The 23,287-nt window shown below is 43.1% G+C and overlaps 1 protein-coding gene across 1 annotated transcript in view; it reads left to right on the plus strand.

Annotated features, from left to right (window-relative positions):
* Positions 1-7,753: 7,753 nt before the first annotated feature.
* MAGT1 (magnesium transporter 1) overlaps positions 7,754-23,287 on the plus strand; it is a 39,535-nt gene continuing 24,001 nt past the window's right edge. The window contains exons 1-3 of the mRNA XM_055121559.1: positions 7,754-7,892; positions 16,965-17,134; positions 23,030-23,147. Of these exons, the coding sequence (XP_054977534.1) occupies positions 7,791-7,892; positions 16,965-17,134; positions 23,030-23,147 (390 nt within the window). The 5' untranslated portion in view covers positions 7,754-7,790. The remainder of the gene's footprint in view (positions 7,893-16,964; positions 17,135-23,029; positions 23,148-23,287) is intronic.

Consider the following 23,287-nt stretch of genomic DNA (forward strand, 5'->3'; position numbering starts at 1 on the left):
CTCCCACAGCCCGCATGGCTTTCCCCTACAGCCCCACCCGGCGTGATCCCTCAGCCCAGAGCCCGCAGAAATCTCTGAGTATCGCCAGGTGTGGCCCAGACACAAAACAGTAAACAAAATAAGCATCAGCGGCAAAGAATTTTATGTAAAAATCCTAAATAATATGATTCGGCCCCTCGCCAGAGCTACTGTACAATGGGTAGGGCACATGGCTTGCACATTGGCCTACCTGGGCTTGTTCCCTGAGCGCTGTCAGGAGTTTGATCCCTGAGCACCAAGTCAGAAGTAAACCCTGAGCACTGCCGGGTGTGGCGCAAACAAAACCACATATATATCTTTTTTTTTCTTTTTGGGTCACACCCGGCAATGCACAGGGGTTACTCCTGGTTCTACACTCAGGAATTACTCCTGGCGGTGTTAAGGGACCATATGGGATGCTGGGATTCGAACCCGGGGTCAGCCGCGTGCAAGGCAAACGCCCTATCCGCTGTGCTATCGCTCCAGCCCCCAACATATATATCTTTCTAAAGTATGATTGTGCCACTACATAACATCAGTTCCTTCCATTCCCCTCAAAATTCCCTCACTTTTTATAAGCCTTACATTATGACATACTAACTTTTTAAATTTTTTTTAAATTTTATCGAATCACCGGGAGATAGTTACAAGCTTTCATGTTTAGGTTACAATCTCACAATGATCAAGCACCCATCCCTCCACCAGTGCACATTCCCCACCACCAATATCCCCAGTATACCCCCCCTTTCCCACCCTCCCCTTGTCTCCATGGCAGACAATATTCCCCATACTCTCTCTACTTTGGGGCATTATGACTTGCAACACAGACACTGAGAAGTCATCATGTTTGGTCCATTATCTACTTTCGGCATGCATCTCCCATCCCAACTGTTTCCTCGAGCCATCATTTCCTTAGTGATTCCTTCTCTATTCCATCTGCCTTCTCCCCTCCACTCATGAAACAGTCTTCCAGCTATGGAGCAATCCCCCTGGCCCTTGTACATTACATACTAATTTAACTTTTACTTTTGAAATAACTTCAGATTTGGAGAAAATTTACAATAATATAAGAAACTCCATAACACATGCATAAACTAGTGAAGTAAATCTAATAAATTATTGACTGTAATATCTTAATAGGTGCACAGTACAATTCTTTCACGTTTCCTGTATGTTTGAATATATCCATAACGTTGGTGTGGGGGGTAAGAACTCAAAATCAGAAATTTTAATATTGATATGACACAACTCATATTAGAATTTCACTAGTTTTCCAATGTCTTTAATCATAGTTCCATCTAGTTCCCTGTACTGGATTTGCAACTTTTGCTTTTTTATCACTACAAGTAAGCCTTCGTCTCTCAGTTTCGCAATTTCACACTCAAGTGAAGAATCCTTAAATGAATTGTAGAAAATCATGATTGGGGGGCTGGAGCGATAACACAGCTGGCAGGGCGTTTGCCTTGTATGCTGCATACCCGGGTTCGATTCCCAGCATCCCATATGGTCCCCTGAGCACCGCCAGGCATAATTTCTGAGTGCAGAGCCAGGAATAACCCCTGTGCACCGCTGGGTGTGACCCCCCAAAAAATCATGATTGGGCCTTTTTAAATGACAAAATTGTTGATGGAGCGTCTGATACCATAAGTTTGTGTTCTATATTTTTTAAATAGAACAGGCAAGTTATTTTGTAACATTCCCTCAAGTTGTGTGTGATTGATGTTTTTTCATAATTAGATTACTTTTTTAAATTTTATTTTTATTAAAACACTGATTCACATCAAAAACAGTAGGAACAGTCTATTGGCAGGGGTTTGGTGCAAAGGAAATTCATCCACTGCTGATTCAACCCCTGTGGAAACAGTATGGAGAGTTCTCAGTAAACTTAAAATTGAGCTGCCATATGATGCAGCAGTTCCACTTTGAAATATATACCCCAGAACAATAAAAACACTAATTCAAAAGGACATGCATACACCATTATTCGTTGCGGCATTTAGTACAATAGCTAAGATATGGAATCAATGTAGGTATCCAATAACAGATGAATGGATCCTAAATATGTAGTATATATACATAATGGAATATTATGCCTCTCGAGGAATGATAAAATTATGCAATTTGGTGCAACCTGTATGGAATAGGAAGAAATCATGTTGAGTGAAGTAAGCCAGAATAAGGACAAACAGGATAATCTCATTCACCTGTGGTATGTAAAATAACTGGACAAAGGAATGCAAAGTAGTAAAGTGGGGATGCTTAGACCACCCTTAGTCCCAGAGTAATAGGAAGGCAGACAGAGGAGGAAAGAAATTCATGGTGGGGGAGGAAGAAGTTGTGAAAAGGAAGTAACTGAGGGGGAGTAGGGCTCAGGGGCCTCAGGTATATTGATAATGTAGTTGAATGTTATAGCTATATAGCCAAATGACAGACGTGACAACACACAAAACATGAGATCCAAACTGCAACCACTAAACTTTAAAATATGCTTTTCGAAGTGACAGGCTGAGGGGATGGGAATAAACGTGCCAACACTAGTGGAAATTAGCACTGATGGCAGGATTATTGCTAGAACATTGTATATCTAAAACCAGTAATTTTATAAATCACATTTCTTTAAATAAAAATTTAAATTAAAATATAAATGAGCAACATGATTTACAAAATTATTTATAATGCAATTTCTGAGGTGTAAAATGCTAAAACATGAATCAATAACAATGTGATCTTCACCTACCAATGTCCTCAGTTTCCCTCCCACCCCCCAGCCTGCTCCCTCTGCAGGCACATAATAAATTTACTTCATATTACTTGCTCCATAACCAGATTAAATTTTTCCACTGCTGGAAATACTAGTAACGGATGTGTCTTTGAAGGGCATTTTATTAAAGATGCATATATGTTAATACATACTGTTACTGATGATGCCAATATTAATCATTAGTCATAATGTGAATATCCTGTTTATCAAATTTTTTACCCAATATTTTTTGTGTGCTTTGATAATGCTCTCCTAAATCAATTATTAGTATGTAAAAATCTATATATTCCTTCTATATTTAATAGTGAATATTGCAGAGGAAACTTTGTTCATTATCAGTATGTATTCATTGATTCATAGGTTATGTCTTTTCTGTTTGGTTGCCTGGTTGTTTTGGGGGCACACCCAGCAATAATTTGGGGTTACTGCTGGCTCTGCACTCAGGAATTTTTCCTGGTGGTGTTTGGAGGACCATAGGCAAAGGTGGGGATTGAACTCAGATCTGCTGTGGGCAAGGCCAACACCCTACAAGGTTATACCCTATAAGGTTATATCTTATTACCATCATGATGTATTTTAATGATCAGGTGTGATTTTAATGTCCCAGATCAGTAGGTTCCCCTTAAGCTACCTTATATGATTTGTTTTATATTTCCATCTTTTTTTGAGTACACCTTTATTTTCTGACACAAAAGTGTTCAAGGCTCATCTTGTACTTTGTCTAGTGTAGCACTGGAAATCAGCCAGTTATACACAAAACAGTAATTTCTTATCGGATGACAATTTGTTTTGTGTTTTTGTTTCTGTTTTAATTTTTGTGGGGTGACAATTTGAAATTAATCTAGATTTGGCACTAGCTATGCCAATTGATATTGTAGTGTGAATATAACCCCAAGAACTCTTTCAACAACTAGAGCTAACAACATATGTTATAATTGATAAATGTATACTTACATCCCCAATTCCAATTCCAATGGATACTCCAAAAATTTTCTATTTCCTCTCACTTCATAGTTGGTGTTTTTTTTGAGGGGGGGTTGCACAGCTGGTGACGCTCAGGGGATACTCCTGCATCTGCACTCAGGAATCACTTCTGCTGGTGCTCAGCGGGCCATAAGGGATGCTGGGGATTGAACCTCGATTGGCCACATGCAAAGCAAGTGCCTTACCTGCAGTACTATCTCTCAGACCCCTCACTTCAGAGTTGTATCATGCTAATTCTACATTGATAATTCTAGCTGTTAACATCAATATTTTAACATGTTACATTACATGCACTATATGACTATGGAAAATATAATAGAGTTCACGAGTTGCATGCTCTCTCTCAAGGATGGAGAGGTTGTACAGGGGTGCAGGTGCCTGCCTTGCACATGGACAATCCCATTTTCATCTCTCACACCACATATTCATATTGTCCCATGGACACCTTCAGAAGTGATTCCTGGAAAAAGTCCCAAGCAGCACCTGGTGTGGCCAGAAAAACAAATAAAAAGCTGCATGTAGTTACTTCCCCCCAGACTAATGGAATACAATCATAGTAATGTATTTCTAAATTATTTCTATTTTATTCAGTGTGCTTATTTATTTTAATTTGAAAAGGTGGTCTATTTTTTGGTTTATATTTCATTTAGATTTTTTAACATTATTATTTATTTAAATTTTAAATTTTGGGGGGAGAGGGGACTACATCTGGAGTTGCTCAGGGCTTACTCCTGGTGCAGTACTCAGGAATCACTCCTAACAGTATTCAAGGGTGACTGGGATCAAACTGGATCAGCCGCATGCAAGGCAGCCACTATTGCTCTGGCCCCTGTTTTTTTTAAATTTTAACCACCATAAGATGCACATTTACAAAGTTGCTTATGACTCCGTTTCAGTCATACAATTTTCCAACACCTGGGGCTGGAGTGATAGCATAGCGGGTAGGGCGTTTGCCTTGCACACGGCAGACCCAGGTTCGAATCCCAGGATCCCATATGGTCCCCTGAGCACCGCCAGGAGTAATTCCTGAGTGCATGAGCCAGGAGTAACCCTTGTGCATCGCCGGGTGTGACCCAAAAACCAAAAAAAAAAAAAACAATTTTCCAACACCTGTCCCTTCACCAATTTCCCACCACCAATGTCCCCAGTTTCTCTCCCTCCAACAATCCCCCATCCCCCGTCTGCCTCTAGGGCAGGCACTCTTCTGTCTCTCTATTTCCTTTTGGGCATTAGGTTTGCAATGCAGGATCTGAAAAGGTATCATGTATAAACCTTTACTTATTTTCAGCACTCTATTCTTGTCATAACGATCATTCCCTACTATCATTGTCATAGTAGTCCTTTTTCTACCCTAACTTCCCTCTCCCCCAGACTTGTGGCAATCTAGGCAAGCTTCCAACCATGGGCTAGTTCTTCTGACCCTGGTTTCCACTGTCCTTGTCTCATACTGTATTTCTTATATCCCACAAATGAGTGTAATCATTCTGTCTGCCTGTCTCCTTCTGACGTCTTTCACTCAGCATGATACTCTCCATGTCCATCCATTTATCTAACCCCTATTTAAAATTTTTTGATAAAATAGGGATGGGAGAACAGGCTAAATACATACAAAACATGCTTTGCATGTGTAAGACCTGGGTTTGATCCCTGGCACTATTTGGCCCCTCAAGCAGACTTGGGAGTACCATCCGCACATCACTGGGTATAGCCCTCCAATCCCCCCACTCGCCAAAAACCTGTGGCAAAATATACATGAAATAATGTGGAGAGCCTCCACGGAACCGTGCTTTGTAACAACAGTTGCAATGTGCTTGTAAATTGCACCCTGCTTGTAAATTGCACCATTCTTCGTAAATAACACCTGTGTGCTTCGAAAACAACTCCTAATAAGGAAATAGGATGTCTTGCCACGCCCATAAGCTGTAACTAGCCTATCAGCTGCAGACACGTGGGCGTAAGCAGGCAGCGAGAGGTATATAAGGGGATAAGTCCCCTAGGAGAGGTTCCTCCTCCTCCTGGTTCCCGTTTTTTACCCGTTCAGTGGAAAGTCACTGAATAAATCGCAGCAAGAAGGATCTCCGAGTTGCGTGGCGAGCAACAAAATAAAACTTACTAGTTAATATTTTTTTGGGGGGAGCCAAGCAGTGCTCAGGCTCACAACAAAACTCAAGACACATTACCATTTTACCTTTTATATTTTTAACCGTGTTGGGGAATTGAACCTAGAGTTTCAGGCATTGTAGACACAACCCCAGCTCCTAAAGTCCATGTCATAACTATTTCATATTGTTTTTATTACAGTTAAATTTTCATTGGTATCTATGTGCGTCAGTAGACTCAATCTCCTGGGCTGAATGGTTCCGAAATCTGGCTGAAAAATGTGCTACAGTTGGGAATCAGAGGCTTTGTTGGGATAGAGCCTGTTGTGCTGGGAATCAAAATCAGTGCCTTGTGTATCTATGTGTTCCTGGTTTCTGAACTATCTTATTGGCCCCACCCTTACTTTCACTGTTTTGCTTTGTTTTCTTGTTTAGTTTTGCTTTGGGGCACACTGGTTAGTGCTCAGAGGCGACTCCTGGCTCAGTGCTTAGAAGTTGCTACCGAAGTGCTCCTAGTACCATGTAGTGCTGGGGATCAAACCCAGGGTTCCCATATGCAATACGTGTTTTCCAGCCCTTTGAACACTATCTCCGTAAGTCTCTTTTCACCACTTTATGCTATCCAGATCAGCGTGAGGTGGTTTGAAGTACATTTTCCATCTCTGTGAAATCATGATCACCACCCATCTCTAGAAATGTTTTCACTTTCCTAAGACATGTGATTTTATTTGTTGGGTGGGGAGCGCACCCCAAAAAACACTCAGGGTCTCCTGGCTCTGAACTCAGGGATCATTCTTGACAGGCTCAGGGGATGACCTATGAGATGATAGGAATTGAATCCAGGTTGGCTCATGAAAGGCAGGCACCCGAAGGAATGTACTTAGCTCTGGCCCCGGTTGTATTTCTAAAATATCCATCAGTGATATTTAATACATTTTTCCTTCTTGCTTTTACTTTTATTTCTTGAGGGGGGAACACTCGGCGGTACTCAGGGATTACTCTTGCACTCTTGCCTTTGGGCTCAGAAATTATTCCTGCGGGGGTGCGTTTGGGAGGGCTCAGGGTACCATACAGGAACCAGAGTCCGCCGCCGTCAAGGCAAGTGCCTTAGCTGCTGCACTCTCTCTCCAGCCCCGGCGTTTATTTTTTTGTTTTGTTTTGTTTTGTTTTTGGGCCACATCTGGGGTTACTCCAGGCTCAGGGGTTATTCCAGGCTCACTCCTGGTGGTGCTGTGTGTGTGTGTGTGTGGCGGGGGGGTCATATGGGGTACTGAAGATAGAACCAGGGTCGGCTGCGTGGAAGGCACGGTCCTCACTACCTCTCCGGTCTCGCTTTTACTTTCTTTGGAAACAACATGGAGGCAACATGAAGGACTGAGACAGGGCGCGTGAAACGTGAAGCTAGGATACACTGTTTCGAGAAAGTCACACGGAAGCGGTCAACTCCAAATACTCGCAAAGGAGCCTGAAGAAATTCGTTCCGGCCTGCGATGTGGCTTAGCGGCAGCGCCTTTGGCTTGGGCGTGTGAAGCCCTTGGTTCAATGACAGAAAAACAACAACAACAGGAAAAAAGAAAAAGCTGTTCTCGCCCCAAGGCGCCCTCCCTGCGCAGGCGCAGGCGCGTCAGGCGCGCCGCAGACCAATCAGCTTTCTGTAGGCTCCAAGAGGCCGGCTAGTCTCCTGAGCGGACCAATGAGAAACCTCCAGATGCTCTTATTTTCTATTGGCTAGCGGCGACCAATCAGAAGTGGGCCGTCTCTATTGGCGGACGAGCGCGACTCGCGCGCTGTGACGTGAGGCGAGGGGCTGCCCGGCAGGGCCGAGCTGGGCCAATGGCGCCGAGCCCTGAGCGCGTTCGCTGGCCTCAAGCTCCGCCCGCAGCCCCAGCCCCAGCAAAGTTTCCCTTCTCCGAGGGAGAGAGGCGAACATGGCAGCGTGGTGGTGGCTCCGGTGTGTTTCTGCCATCATGGTGGTGGCGCTGCTGCTCATTTCTAGGGCCCCCTCGGCCTCTGCCCAGAGAAAGAAAGAGGTGAGGATGCTGTTGCCGCCCGCTCGGAACTTTGCCCGCGGAGCGAGGCTTCTCAGAGCTTCTCTTCTCGCCTTTCCTCTACCCGTCGATTCCGTGTCCTGTGGGGGGCTCCGATTCCGTTTTTTTGGAAGTTGTGGGGTTCGGGAGAGAGGAAAAAAAAAAACGGTAACTCCTTGCATCCTGGCGATGCAGCAGCGGAGTGGGTCCGGGGCCGTTTGTATGCTCTTGGGACTCTACCAAGCCGCGACTTTTGACACTTCTTTGCTATTTGTCCTACCCGGCGGTAAGAAGTTGGGCTTCGGGTCTCGGTTGGAGACGATGAATCGGTTTTGCGGCCGGTCGCGATCACTCAGACACATCCACGAGCGCGCGCTATAGAGGCTTGAGCGTTTTCTCGGCAGGAGCGTGAGAGTTAAGCCGGAGCGAGGAACTGCCAGGCTCATCGCATTGCTCCAATGGTTAAAAAAAATCGCCTGTGTGTTCAAGCTCTTAAATATTTTCCGATCGTCCACCAACTACCAGACATATGTATATATATATAGTTATGGTTTTTTTTAGGCACTTGGTATATAGTTGAGCAAGCCCAGTTGGGCAAAGCCTTCTAGAATTTTGCGGGTTTGGCAAGTGGAGGTTCTACAGTATTTTTTTTTTTTTACTCACGATTCAGATACAAGCCGAGCAGTGAAGGTTATTTTTTTTTCCCTTTTTGGAGGAGGAGTTGGTGCTGGGAATTGAATCCAGGACCTCATACAAGCGAAGCATGCATGCCTACCTCTGAGCTATATCATTTATGGGGTTTTTTTTTGGAAGGGCCACACCTGATGGTGTTCCGAGCTTATCTTTAACATGTTTTATGAAATTTGTGATTATGAAATTTGTCATTTAGAACTTGAAAAGATGACTATTATTTATGCTCTAATTTTATAGATTAAGAACGAGCCCTAAGCTTTTACCTTGCTGTTGCAGAGCAGAAATTTTATTCTGCATTCTGTGCTTCCTCCAGTACACAGTATCTGCACACACACTTTGAAAATGTCATTTGGAGAGCCACACAGAGTACATAGGTTAAGGCACTTGACTACCTTGTGGCTGCAAGCCTGGTTCAAATCTCTGAACTGCTTATAGTTCTGTGAGCACTGCCCAGTGTGGATCCCCGCACCCCCCCAAATGCAATCTAGGGACTGGGAATGTGGTTCAGTGATAGAGTACTTGCCTTGCATGTATGAGGCCCCAGGAGAGTGAAAAATGAAAGTAATTTGAACATCTCAGGTGCTTGTCAGTTGGGCTGAAATTTAAAAGAAGGTTCCTTCTCTGTGACTGAATATTTTGGGGAAAATTAATCTAGTAAATTTAAACAAGTTATTGTGCTGTTGGCGAAAAGTTAAAAAATGGGGGGTCTCTGTGTGCCACATCTGGCAGCGCTCAGAGATCACTCCTGGCGGTGTTTGGGGGGGGTCATATGGGGTGCTGGAGATTGAACCCATGTTGGCTGCGTGCAAGACAAGCATTGTGCTTATCTCTCTGGCCTCTAAATATTGTTTTTTTTTTAAACGTGAGCAAGCTAATAACACTAGAACTAGCAACTGATGTGCTTTTGAAGAAGGGTTTCAGGCCATTATTATGTGGAAAATAAGATCCAGAGGAATATATGTTTTAAGTTCTAGAGGCCTTTTAATGTTTAACAAAATATGTCTGTTTGTATGTAGAGAAACAGCCATTAGTTTTCACCACGTCTAGGAGTTTGTTGCAATTTTTGTGGTACCCGGGATTGAAATCAGGACCATAGACATGCAAGGAAAATGTTTTACCACTGAACTGCACCCCTGATTCCTAGTTTGCAAATAATTTATTTTTATTGTCATTTTTTGTTTTTGCCACACCCGGTAGTGCTCAGGGCTTATTCCTGCTCTGCACTCAGGAATCACTACTGGTTGGCTTGGGAGACTATATGGGGTGTTGGAGATCAAATCTAGGTCACAAACAAGGCAAACACTACCCACTATACTATATCTCCAGTGGGTGCTGGAGGAAGTGGTTTGGGCTGCACTTTTAGGTGCTCAGTTGTTATTCCTGGCTTTGTGCTCAGGTGTGATACCTGGCAGTTCTCAGGAGACTTCATATGATACCAGGAATTCCAACCATGGCCAAGATCATAGCAACATGCAAAGCAAGTTCCTTACCTCCCTTGTTTTCTCTTTTCTGAATAATAGGTCAGAGCACTTGACAAAGAGAGGCACTCCACTCAAGGAATAATTTCTCAGAACTCATGATTTAGTCTCATAAAAAATTACTCAACAGCCAGGGTGATTAGTATAGCGAGTACAGCATTTTTCTTGCATGCAGCCAACCCTGGTTCGATCCCTAGCATCCCATATGGTCCTCCAAGCAACTCCAGGAGTAATTGCTGAGCCAGTTGCCCAGAAAGCCAAAAAAAGAGACTTGGGGATCATGTAAGGCAAGTGCCCTACCCTTTGCAATATTGCTTTAGCCTCTATAATATTGTTAATTATACATTTTTGGTTTGTTTTGGGGATACTCGTCTGCTCAGGGCTTACGGCTGATGGGGCTTAGGGGACCATGAAGGGTCCCAGGAACCAGAATTGGGTCAGCGCAGACTTAACCACTGTACTGTCTCTCTGACCCCTAAAACTTCCTTCCTGTTTTTTTCTTATTATTACTGTCACCATGGTATAATATAGTATTAATATTTATGCTTTGAGTGTACAAAATTATTACATGCTCACTATCACCAAGTACCGAAAAACCTCCACTGGGGTCTGAGTGATAGTGCAGAGGGTAGGGCATTTACTTTGCATGCGGCCAACCCTGGTTCAATTCCCTTCATCCCATATGGTACCCCAAGAACCACCTGGAGTAATTCCTAAGTGAAGTTGCCAAGAGTAACCCCAAAGTAAGCATAGCTGAGTGTGGCCCCCAAAGAAACAAAAAAGCTCCACTTCCGTTATCTCACTCCTCCCCTTGTCTTCTGCCTGGTAGCATCGGTTTTGTTGTCAGGTTTCAAGAAATGATCTTCATTCACCATTGTTCATTCCTTTATTTTGCTTCTATATCATATATGAATGAGATCATTTAGTATCTGTCCTTGTCCCTCTGACTTAAGAAAAATCATACCCTCTAGTTCCAACCAAGAATTATCAAAATGCAGAATTGTGTCTTGTTGTGTATATATGACACAAATTTCTCTATTCACTCATCTGTTCTTGGTCATTTGGATTGTTTTCAGATCTCATTTTGAATTAATGTTTCCATGATGTTGGGACAGATGCCGAGGAGTGGAGTTGCTGGGTCATGTCATGTGGTAGATTTCCTTTGGTTTTGGATTTTGGGATCACACTGCCATGGCTTGGCAGCTCCTGTTGGCTCTGTGGTTTGCTCCTGGTTATGCTTGGAGAACCAGGTGGTGCTGGAGAAGCAGCCCACATACAGAGCATGCACTAGGCGCATATGCTGCCTGAGCCCATGTGCTGCTTGCGCCCACGTGGCCGAGCACATGTGTCGCCCGCATCTCCCCTCTTGAGATGTGTACTTTCATGCTTTCATACCTTTGTGTCTAAAGCTCGGTTATGTGTAAGGGCTTCCTCCACCCTTGGAGAAGCCCACGTTCTCTCATGAGCGCGTTATTTTCACTATTCTCTCTCCCACTTATCCCTTCCTCCTTCCCTCAGAAACCTCTAAATAAAATCTATTTACTTCAAAAAATAAAAACACAAAGCATGCACTAAACCTATAAATAAAATAATAAAATAAAATACAGTTTCATTTCTATATTTTTATTGTACATTCATCTTTTTGTGTACATTTCATCTTTTATTCTGTTTATGATTTTTTTTTATTTTGGGGTCACATCCAATTGTGCTCAGGGGTTACTCCTGGCTCTGAGCTCAAGGATCATTCCTGGTGGGCTCAGAGGACCATATGTAGTGCCACAAATGGAACCTTGGTTGCATGAAAGGTAAGTGTCTTACCCACTGTACAATTTCTCTGGCCCCTATTCTGTATGTATTAATGTGTGAAAATGAGTCTGTTTACAAATCTGTTAAGTACAAATATTGTACACACTTAGGAGTGCCAACTCTGTGGTAAAGTACTGTGTGTTTACTCTCTAATAGCAAGTAGTTTGGATAAGGAAACATGTCGTAGTGTCTTAGAATGATAAGTTCAACAACACAAACTTAAAGGATATGTGGGGGGACCAGAGAGATAATATAGTGGGTAGGGTGATTGCCTTGCACACAGCCAATCCAGGTTTAGTCCTCAGCACCATGTATGGTCTCCTTCCTGAGCATTGCCAGGAGTGATCCCTGAACACAGAGTAAGGAGAAACCCCTGAACACACCTGGGTATGGTCCAGCTCCTCACCCCCAAAACAAAATTTAAAAGGAAATGAACACTTTTTGATTTGTTTTTATTGCAGAGCCACACCCGGTGATCAGTGGTTGCTCCTGGCTCTGCAGTCAGGACTTACTCCTGGCGGTGCACAGGGGACTGTATGAGATGATGGGGATCAGACATGCAAGGCGAGCACCCTGCTTGCTGTACTCTCTCTCCAACCCCAGAAATTGACACTTTAAGTATTTAAAGTATGTGAGGGCAGAAATAGTACAAAGGTAAAGGCACTTGCATTGTATGCAGCTGAGTCCAGTCCTATCCTTGGCACTGCTTATGGTCCCCTGGGCATATCCCCAAGATAAAACAAAGGAGACAGAGAAATAGTATAGCAGTTAGGACACTTGCCTTGCATATGGCTGACCCATATTCAATCCCTGGCATCCATATGGTCCCCTGAGCCTGCCAAAAGTGATAACTGAGGGCAGATCCAGGAGTATCCCCTGAGCATTTTGCCAAGTGTGCCCCAAGAATAATAAAAAAAAAACAATAAAAAATCATGTGAAACATTTTGCAGAGTTAAAGATTAGTAAGCTTGTATCTTTGCTTCTTAACACTCCTTGACAGAAATTTGAGGATCTAGGTTAGAACCCAGTAGATAAGTATTCTTTGAGAATTTTATTGAGATTACCGAAGTCACAAAAAGTGTTGTTACTGGTTTTAGGTATTAGCATCTTAGCCTGAATCTGAGGCAACTCATTGCTAACTTATTTTTATATTTAATCAGATGAGATTCTTCCCATATGATGATTTTGATGGAACAGGCAGAACTAAGTTTTTGTTTGGGGGGTCACAGCAATGCCCAGGGATTATTCCTGGCTTTCCACTCAGGGCTAACTCTGTACTCAGGGATCACTCCTGGTGAAGCTTAGGGGACCATATGTGGTACCAGGGATTGAACCCGGGTCAGCCGTGTGCAAGGCAAGCACCCTACTCTCTGCACTATCACTCCAGCCCATAGATAGAACTATATTTTAGCGTAAGAAATAGGAAGTGTAGCTGATGAAATTTTTCAGAATGATGAACCACTACATGGTTTCTCAGCCCTTTATAAATAGATTACTGTAAAGAACAAAACCATAAATTAGAATTGACTGTATTGAGCTCTTCAGTTTTTACATTTAAAAAATCCATTTCTTTCTTTTTTTCTTTTTAATTTCCTCCCTCCCCCTGGCCTTCATTGTTTTTTTTGGGGGGTCACACCTGGCGATGCACAGGGGTTACTCCTGGCTCTGCACTCAGGAATCACTCCTGGCAGTGCTCAGGGGACCATATGGGATGCTGGGAATCGAACCCGGGTCGGCCGCGTGCAAGGCAAACGCCCTACCCGCTGTGCTATTGCTCCAGCCCCTGGCCTTCATTGTTGATGTTGTGATGGTGGAGGTTGCAGGCATGAGCAGCTGTTGTGCTTTCCAGGTGCCACACCTCAGGTTGCAGTGCTTGCTGAGGTTTGCACGCCTTTAGTTGCAGTGCTTGTACACATGGTCACTGGGCATCATACTTTTCCCAGCCACACCCAGTGATGTGCATACTACTGGCTCTGCACTCAGGGATCTCTTGGCATGGCTTTGGAGGCCAAACGAGCTGCCAGGGATTGAACCCAGGTTATTCACTTGCAAGGGAAATGCCCTGCCCACTCTACTGTCTTTCTGGTCCCACACTTTTAGTTGAAAGTGTACAAAGTTCTGATTGTGGTGCTCACACATGCTCTCCAGGAGCTAAACTTCCTGGTCTTGGCACTTACACAAAAGGGGTAATACCCCATGTGTAGTGCTGGCATACACATGGCTGTGTTGTGACTGGAAGTTGCTTGTGGTCCTGGGCATTGTAGACAGTAGAACTGACAGGATCGTACAGCAGAGCTGCCAGTGTCGCATTCTGCATATGTGTGTCACCGGGCATTTGAACTTATCATATATTTTCAAGGCAGGCACTCTAAAGCATTGTGGTGTTCGTCTCCTTTTCTTTATTACTACTTTTGCAAAATTTGAAGATTGATGGTGGAAATTAGGGGCAGGAAAAATAAATGAGTAAATTCATACTTAAATAGGAATTTGAGTTGAATTCAAATCTGAAATTTGACTAGCATGCTTCTCTTCCACGGCCTCATGATGACTCTATTAAAAAGAAATAAAATGAAAGGCAGTTTAGCTAGAGAAGGGAGCACCAATAAAGTGTGGTGAGAGGACCCGCTTGGGATGGGAGAGGCGTGCCCAAAGCAGACTATAGACTGAATACGATGGCCACCCAATACCTCCATTGCCAACCACAACATCCAAAAGGAGAGAGAGAACAAAAAGAAATGCCCTGCCACAGAGGCGGGGTAGGGGGAGAGATGGGATGAGGGTGGGAGGGAGGGAGGATGGGGTCATCAGTGGAGAGCGGGCACTGGTGGAGGGATGGGTACTCAAGCAGTGTATGACTGAAACACAAGCACGAAAATCTGTAAATCTGTATCTGTACCCTCACAGTGATTCATTAATAAAAAAAATAAAAAGAAATAAAATGAGCTCTTTTTTTTTCTTTTTGGGCCATTCCCGGCAATGCTCAGGGATTACTCCTGGCTCTGCATTCAGAAATCACTCCTGGCGGTATTTGGGGTCCATATGGAATGCTGGGGATGGAACCTAGGTTAGCCACAAGAAAGGCAAATGCTCTCCCCACTGTCCCCCAGCTCGCTCTTTCTGTAGATAGAAGTTTTTATTTCTGGGGGCCAGAGAGATAATACAGTGGCTAGTACCAGGCGTGTGACTGATAGGGTTTAATCCTTGGCATCCCATATGGTTCCCTGAGCACTGCCAGATGTGGGTTCAAAAACAATTTTAAAAAAGAGGGGGGATCGATAGTACAGCGGGTAGGGCGTTTGCCTTGCACGCGGCTGACCCGGGTCCGATTCCCAGCATCCCATATTGTCCCCTGAGCACCGCCAGAGGTAATTCCTGAGTGCAGAGCCAGGAATAACCCCTGTGCATTGCCAGGTGTGACCCAAAAAAGCAAAAAAAGGGGGGCTGGAGTGACAGTACAGTGGGTAGGGTGGTTGCCTTGCACGAGGCCAACCTGGGTTCAGTCCCCGGCATCCCATATGGTCCCCCAAGCACTGCCGGTAATTCCTGAGTGCAGAGCCAGGAGGAACCCCTAAGCCTCGTTGGGTGTGATCCAAAAAGCAAAAAAAAAAAAAAAGAATTGGGCCTCTGGGCTGGAGTGATTGCATAGTGGGTAGTACACTTGCCTTGCACACACCCAATTCAGGTTTGATTCATGGCGTCTCATATGATGTCTTGAGCCATTCAGGAGTATTTTCTGAGTGCAGAGCCAGGAGTAATTCTTGAGCATCACCAGGTGTGGTTCAGAAACCAAAATCAAAACCAAAATTGATCCTCTTATTTATTTGGGGGGAGTTTGGGGCTACACCGTGGTTGCTCAGGGGCTAGTCCCCTTCTCGTATCAGGTGTGTCCATTAACAAAAAATCACTCATGGCCTTGCTTGTGGTGACTCAGGTATGATCACAGAGCACTACCAGGATGATCCTTGAGCACAGAGCTAGGAGTATGTCTAGAGCACTGCTGGATATGGGCCAAAAGCCAAAAAAAGAATAAATTAAAATTCTAAGTTTTTTCAGGCAGTGGGGGGGTGGGGTGATGGGAGGGAACCTGGGGACACTAGCGCTGGGAAATGTACACTGGTGGAGGGATGGGTGTTGGGACACTGTATGACTGAAACCTAATCATGAACGGCTTTGTAAGGGTCTATTTCACAGTGATTCAATTAAAAAGTTAATAAACATTAAGTTTTTTATAGTTATGTTTTTTCTTGAAGCAAAATTTTGGTGTTTGTTTGTTTGGCTTTTTAGGTCACATCCAGCAATGTTCAGGAGTAACTCCTGCCTCTGCACTCAGAACTTACTCCGTGTGGTACTCAGGAGACCATATGGGATGTTGGGGATCAATTCTGGATCAGCTGGGTGCAAGGCAACTGCCCTATCCACTGTACTATCTCTCTAGCTCCCAAAGCAAAATTTTATATAAAATAAGTTGATTTTTTTTGTTAGTGGTGCTGGCCACTGAACCCAGAACTTTGCACATAAAAAGGCATATAACCTACCACTTCAACTGTATCTGTGCCCACCTCACTGGTGGCTTTATCTCATGTTCTTTGAAATTGTTGGGCAAATAAAAACTTTTCTAGCAGTATATTTTATTAGTGTGTAAGTAATTCGCACCAGAAGTATAATGTTTGGTTAAATCTCATCATCAAATGATATAATTTTAATATATAATTTTAATATAATTATATTGATATAATTAATATAATTTAATATAATTTTAAGAATGGGGCCAGGGCCAAAGAGATAGTATAGTGGGTAGGGCATTTTCTTGGCATGCAACTAATCCAGGTTGATCACCAGCACCACATATGGTCCTTCACGCCCTCAAGGAGTTATCCCTGAGAGTAGAGCCAGGAGTAAGCCCTGAGCTCTATCAGGTGTGGCCTAGAAACAAACAAAAAAGAATAATTATCAACCCCAACAATCAAGTTTCATTTTTATGGCACTTACTTTTTTATGTACCTACGCTTGATAGTCTTGATTTTAAGTTGATTAGTTTACAGGATCTTCAAATGCTAAGTTGAGAGTGTTAATAACATGCTCTTTTTGTCTTTTTTAGATGGTATTATCTGAAAAAGTTAGTCAGCTGATGGAATGGACTAATAAAAGACCCGTAATAAGAATGAATGGAGACAAATTTCGTCGCCTTGTTAAGGCTCCACCAAGAAACTACTCCGTTATTGTCATGTTCACTGCTCTCCAGCTTCATAGACAGTGTGTCGTGTGCAAGTATGAACTTACAACTACACTTTAAACTAATAAGATTTTTAACTATTTCTCAATATGAAGTCAAAATAAGTTTCACAGGCATGTAAGCTGTATACCTTAGGATATTTGCAATAACGCATAGTACCACTGCTTGTTATATAATGCCACTACTCCTCACAGTAACGTGTTGGTTGCCTATTTTAGTATAGGGACAAAGAACAAGAATGAAGTACTGTAATAGTTATATTTATATAAGTTTATACTTACATTTATATAAGTGGATACCAACTCATAGGCTCTAGCTATCCTATGAATTGGTACCCACTTATATAAATGTATGCTAAGAGGAGTACCTCGTAGTATTATTTGTGTTTTCAGTTTGTTCTTGTTTTAGCACAACCTCAGAAAATAGGTTAAGAAAATTTTCCTTTTTTGGAAGAAAGAAATAATAGATGGTATTATCTAGGTTCCAGAAGTTGAATTATCTTACCTACCGCTAGAGGTACTTTTAATGCAGTGGTACTGACTACGTCCAAATTTGGAATTATAAAAGAATTTTTGAGGAGGTTGGTTTGGACCACACCCGGTGGTATTCAAGGATGACTCCTAACTCTGTGCTCAGGGGTCACTTCTGGTGCAGCTGCTTGGGGACCCTAATGCAGTGCTGGGGATTGAGCTAAGGGTGACTGCATGCAAAGCAAGTGCCTTGTGCTCTGTTTTTTTTAATTTTTAAATTTTTAATTTTTTGAAATTTATTCTTTTTATTAGTGAGTCACCATGAGGGTACAGTAACAGATTTACACATTTTCATACTTGTGTTTCCCTCATACAATGTTCGAGCACCCCTCTCTCTACCAGTGTCCATTCTCCACTACCAGTGAACCCAGTATCCCTCCCACCTCCCAATCCCATCCCCCCTGCCTCCCCCCCCTCTGTGGCAGGGCATTCCTTTTGTTCTCTCTCTCTCTCTCTCTCTCTCTCTCTCTCTCTCTCTCTCTCTCTCTCTCTCTCTCTCTCTCTCTCTCTCTCTCTCTCCTCTCCTTTTGGGTGTTGTGGTCTGTTTTATCTCTTTGCTTCCTCAAGGGAAATTTTCACTTTGGATTGGGCATTGGGCTCCACCTGCTGGTGCTGGTCACTCCTAGTGGTGCTCTAAAGCCTGTCTGTGAGACCAGGGATGGGATTGTGGATGGCTGCATGTAAAGCAAGACCTTAACCCCAATTTTTTGGTTGTTTTGGGTGATACCCAGTAGTGCTCCTTGGTCTGTGCTCAAGACTCACCTCTGGTGGGCTTGGGGGTCCATAAGGAATGCTGGAGATCGAGCCCAGTCTGGCTGGGTATAAAGCAAGCACCCCACCTGCTGTACTATTGTTCTGATCCCATTAACCCTGATCTTACTAGCTCTCTGGCTCCCAGGAGAAGTTTTACAAAAATTTTAAATTTTGAAAAAAATTTTTTAAAAAAAATTCCCAGGAGAATTTTAAAAATTTCAAAAACACTGGGTTATACTCAGTCGGGTGATGCAGGCCTGACAGTTCAGTGCTGGTGCTCAGGAATACAGCGCACAGGAGCCACACAGCCTGCAGTGCCGAGAACACAGGCAATACTGGAGATTGAACTCATTGTGTTCTACCTGCCTGCCTTGTGCTCTACCACTTTGATTAACAGAGAAAGATTTTTTTTCTTTTTGGATTTTGTGCCATACTTGGTAATGCTCGGGTTTCTTCTTTTTGGTTTTTGCTTTTCTCTTTTTCTGGATTACACTTGGCGATACTCAGGGATGACTCCTGGCTCTGCACTTAGGAATTACTCCTGTGGTGCTTGGGGGACCATATATGGGATATCGGCATTCAACCCATGTTGGCTGCGTGCAAGGCAAGCACCTTACCTGCTGTCTCTCTGGCGCCTGCTCGACACTTTGAGCTATCTCTCCAGCCTCAAGTGAATTTGAAGGGGGCAGGAGAGATAGTAGAGCTAATGGCATGCATACCCGCATGCAGCCAGCCCCGACTTTATCCTTGGCACCCCGTATGGTTATCTGAGCCCTGGTAAGAGTGATCCCTGAGCACAGAGCCCAGACTAAGCCCCTGTGTGATCCCTGAACACAAAGCCAGGAATAAACCCTGTGAAATGCTGGGTGTGCACCAAAAAAACACCAAAATGAATGGGTTTTAAGCACCATGGATGTGGCCACAAGACAAAAAGAAAACAAAAAATAATATTAAGTAAAATTATTAAATACTGATAATATTTAATATTAATGATATTAAATTGAACTGGTAGGCCTTGTGCAAGCCAGTTGCATTTCTGGATGTATAATGGTTTCAACCTGTAAAACAGTGTTTTACAAGAGGAAGAACTAAAGGAAAATAGTAATTCAGGGAAACTTATACATATTACTGTATAAGAAAGATTGGAGAAAGAAGACAATCTGTATTTTTTGTTTGTTTTGGAACCATAGACAGTATTGCTCAGGGCTTACTCCTGGCTCTCTTTCCAGGGTTCACTCCTTGTGGGTTTGGGGACCTTATGGGGTTCCAGGGATCAAATCCGGGTCTACTACATGAAAGATACCTTACCTACTGTACTATCTCTCTGGATAATCTGTATCACTGTCATCCCATTGTTCATCGATTTGCTCAAGTGGGTGCCAGTAATGTCTCCATTCGTCCTAGCCCTGAGATTTTAGCAGTCTCTCCTTGCTCATCCTTCCCAACTGTGCCGCATTGGAGGCTCTTTCAGGGTCAAGGGAATGAGACCCATCATTGTTACTGTTTTTGGCATATCAAATACAACATGGGGAGCTTGCCGGGCTCTGCTGTGTGGGCAGGATACTCTCTCAGAGAGGAAAAACTAGACAATAAGAAGCGCATCCCGGAGCTTTGTTTTTTAGTCTCTGGATCTTGGCTGTTGATGCGATTATATGGCTCCAAGGTCGGGGGGGGGGCAGTTTATGAGTGTGACTGTAGCTACTAGAAAATGGGGGATCTGGGTGGAGGAGGCCCAGTCCCGATCCGACTTAGCCCTGTGTCGCTCACATCTGGGTTTCTCTGCTGGTTCCTTCATGCATGAGGCTCATCTGAGCGTGTAGAGAGTGGCCTTGAGCATGGCTGTGGATGGGTTCCAGAGGCATTTGGCTGCTGGGACTCTGCTCGGGGCGGGGAGGGAAGTGGCTAATATTATAGTCCAGAAAAAAAAAAACTCTGTCTCTGAAACCTTAAAAGTAATTTGGGGTATTAAAGATAGTTGTAGAGGGGCCTAGAAGATAGTGGGTAAGACATCTTGACCTTCATTTAATCCCTGGCAAACATATGATCCCCAGAGCCTGTCAGGAGTGATCCCTGAGCACAGAGCCAGTAGTATGCTTTGAGCACAGCTGGGTGTGACCCAAAAACCAAATAAAAAATAAAGAGGTTATAGAGACAATTAGCTTGATTTCTTCAATGACTACTGTAAGACCTTTGATATAAGGGGGAAAAGTACAAAGTATGAATCTGAGTTATGTAATTAATGATTTAGATTGAATGATCTGGAAAGATAGTACAGTACAGGATAGGGCATTAACCTTGCACACAGCCAAACCGGGTTCGATCCCCTGCATTCCAAATGGTCCCCCAAGTACCATCAGGAGTAATTTATGAGCACTGCCTGCTGTATCCCTAAAACAAAAAAAATGATAATAATTTATATTGCAATTTTTAATACTTAGGAGTTGCAAACATATGACATTTTATAGATAAATAGATTTTATGTAGATATTTTATATATGTCATATTAATACCAAAATAATGCCTGTGTTTTTATTTAAATTTTTTTCTTTTTTCAAAAATTTTATTTTCACCTTACACTTTATATAAACACCGTGGTTTACAAATTTGTTCATGATGATTAGTTACAGGCATTCAATATCCCAACACCAGTTCTCCCACCATTTTACCTTCCAACCACCATTATCTCCAATTTTCCCAGCCCCCCTTAAGACTGTCCCTAAGGCAGGCCCTGAGTAATTTATTTTATGTTGCCTGTTACAATATGTTAAAAAATAATAAAAAATGTTTCCTCAATAGAAAGTTAGTGACTATTGTTGTATCTCATCATACAGCTATTAAGCCCTTGTATAAGAGATTACTAAGATGTTACAGGTTAAGCCTTTTGTGTTTATATTTTGTGAGATTGGATGTCTTCGAAATTACCTCCCATCCATTCTGGTGTGCTGCTCCTGGTTTATCTAGTGTTGCAGAGTTTGAGGTGTCACTGGCTGTGAATGTGGCCATGCCCTCCAGGAAGTTAAAATTTTTTAAGGAGGTAATACAGGTGAAGTTAAATTTAACTGAGTGGCAGATTTGTACCATGTGCATGACTGCCAGGGCTTCTGGAAGTACAGGGAGATGTCGGAGGTAGTCCCTCCCCAACTCCATGAGAGCCTGGAGATTTCAGTCACAAAACCCGTAGACCTGAGTTTTTCAACAGGTTAATTTCTAGATGAGGCTTCTCCCAAGCAGTGGAATCCAGCCAGGAGCATGGTGGCGATTGTGGAGTGTGGAGGTTTTCGTCTGCCAGGGCTCTGTTTGGGTGGGTGCTTGGGCTCACCCCCCTCCTTGGGGTACCCTGGACGACTCTGCCTTGTGTAACTTGTTAATCTCTTTTGAAATTTATGAGTCTCTGGATCATGGCCGGTGAATAAGCTTAGATGAATGCCTGTGCTTTTCAAGGTTCAAACTAATAACTGTCATCAGAATCCTATTTGCTTATTAATTTGTTCAAAGGGGAACTGTTGAATAACTGTTCAGCAAGCTCCCAGAGAGCCACTTCCAGTGTGCAACACTGCTAGGGATCTGTGGTATTGGAGACATCCTAGCTGCATGTGGCAGTAACCAGGACCATACCTGAAAATGCTTGTGGGGCTGTGTGATGCTAGGGATTGAACCTGGGTTCTTACATATGTAAGGCATGTTCTGACTCCTGAGCTATCTGCCCAGCTCCTGCTTAACTTTGTTTTGGGGGGAGGGTTTCTAGCCTTGATAGGAAGGTCATATAGTTACAGGCGTGAACTCCAGCCCTATTTCACTGGCTGCATGATGATCCTTTTTTTGTTGTTTGTTTTCAGTTTTGATATTTTTTTCATCAAGGGAATTGTCAACAGCTAAAGTATTGAGTAAAGCTTCTCCTTTGTTTTTGTTTCTATTTTTGGACATTTTGAGTGATGCTTAAAAGGTCCAGATACTCCAACCTGGCGATTCTCAGCCAGCTGGGCTGGGAGTTCAATGCAAGGGCCCAAGGATGTGGAGCCACTCAGTCCCTGAAGTGCTGCTCAGGACCCAAAGCACTGGGGCTTATCTGGGTCACCCCAGTAGTATTCCAGGTGATTACTCCAGGCCTCGACCAGTTAATACTCATGGAGCCATGTGCCAGAGATTGAACTGGATTGACTGTATGCAAGTCATGCATGTGTTTAACCCCAGTATTCTTTAGTTTTTTCTGTTTTTTTTGGGGGGGCGGGCGGTTTGGATCATTCCTGACAATGCTCAGGAGACCATATGTGGTTCTGGGGATTAAACCACAGTTAACTGTGTGCTAGACAAGCACCTTAACCCCTGTTCTATTTCTCTGGCCCGTTGTTCTTTTTTGGAGGGCGGTTTCGGGCCAGCTATACTCAGGAAATCTGGGGTCAAATGCTGAAGATTTGAACTTGGATCATAGCCACTGCAGCCATAGGCGCGGCAAGTACCTCACCTTCTGTCCGTCTCTCCATCCCTCAAAGCTTGTACTTTTTGAAAATAGTATTTTCTTCCATTGAATAGAACTATAGTTATTTTAAGTATATATATATATATATATATATATATATATATATCTTCGGATATATTTTACTACTGTTAACTTTTTTCCTGTTATTTCACAAATCTGATTGCATCCAGGCAAGCTGATGAAGAATTTCAGATCCTGGCAAACTCCTGGCGATACTCCAGTGCGTTTACGAATAGGATATTTTTTGCTATGGTGGACTTTGATGAAGGTTCTGATGTATTTCAGATGGTAAGCTCTTTTATTTTTGCTGTAATTTTATTTTATTTTTTGTGATTTAAAAAAATTTTTTATTTTATTTTTTAAAATTTATTTTATTGAATCACCATGTGGAAAGTTGCAAAGTTCTCAGGCTCATGTCTCAGTTATAC

This window comes from Sorex araneus, chromosome X (genome assembly GCF_027595985.1).
Source record: "Sorex araneus isolate mSorAra2 chromosome X, mSorAra2.pri, whole genome shotgun sequence".
Lineage (NCBI taxonomy): Eukaryota > Metazoa > Chordata > Mammalia > Eulipotyphla > Soricidae > Sorex > Sorex araneus.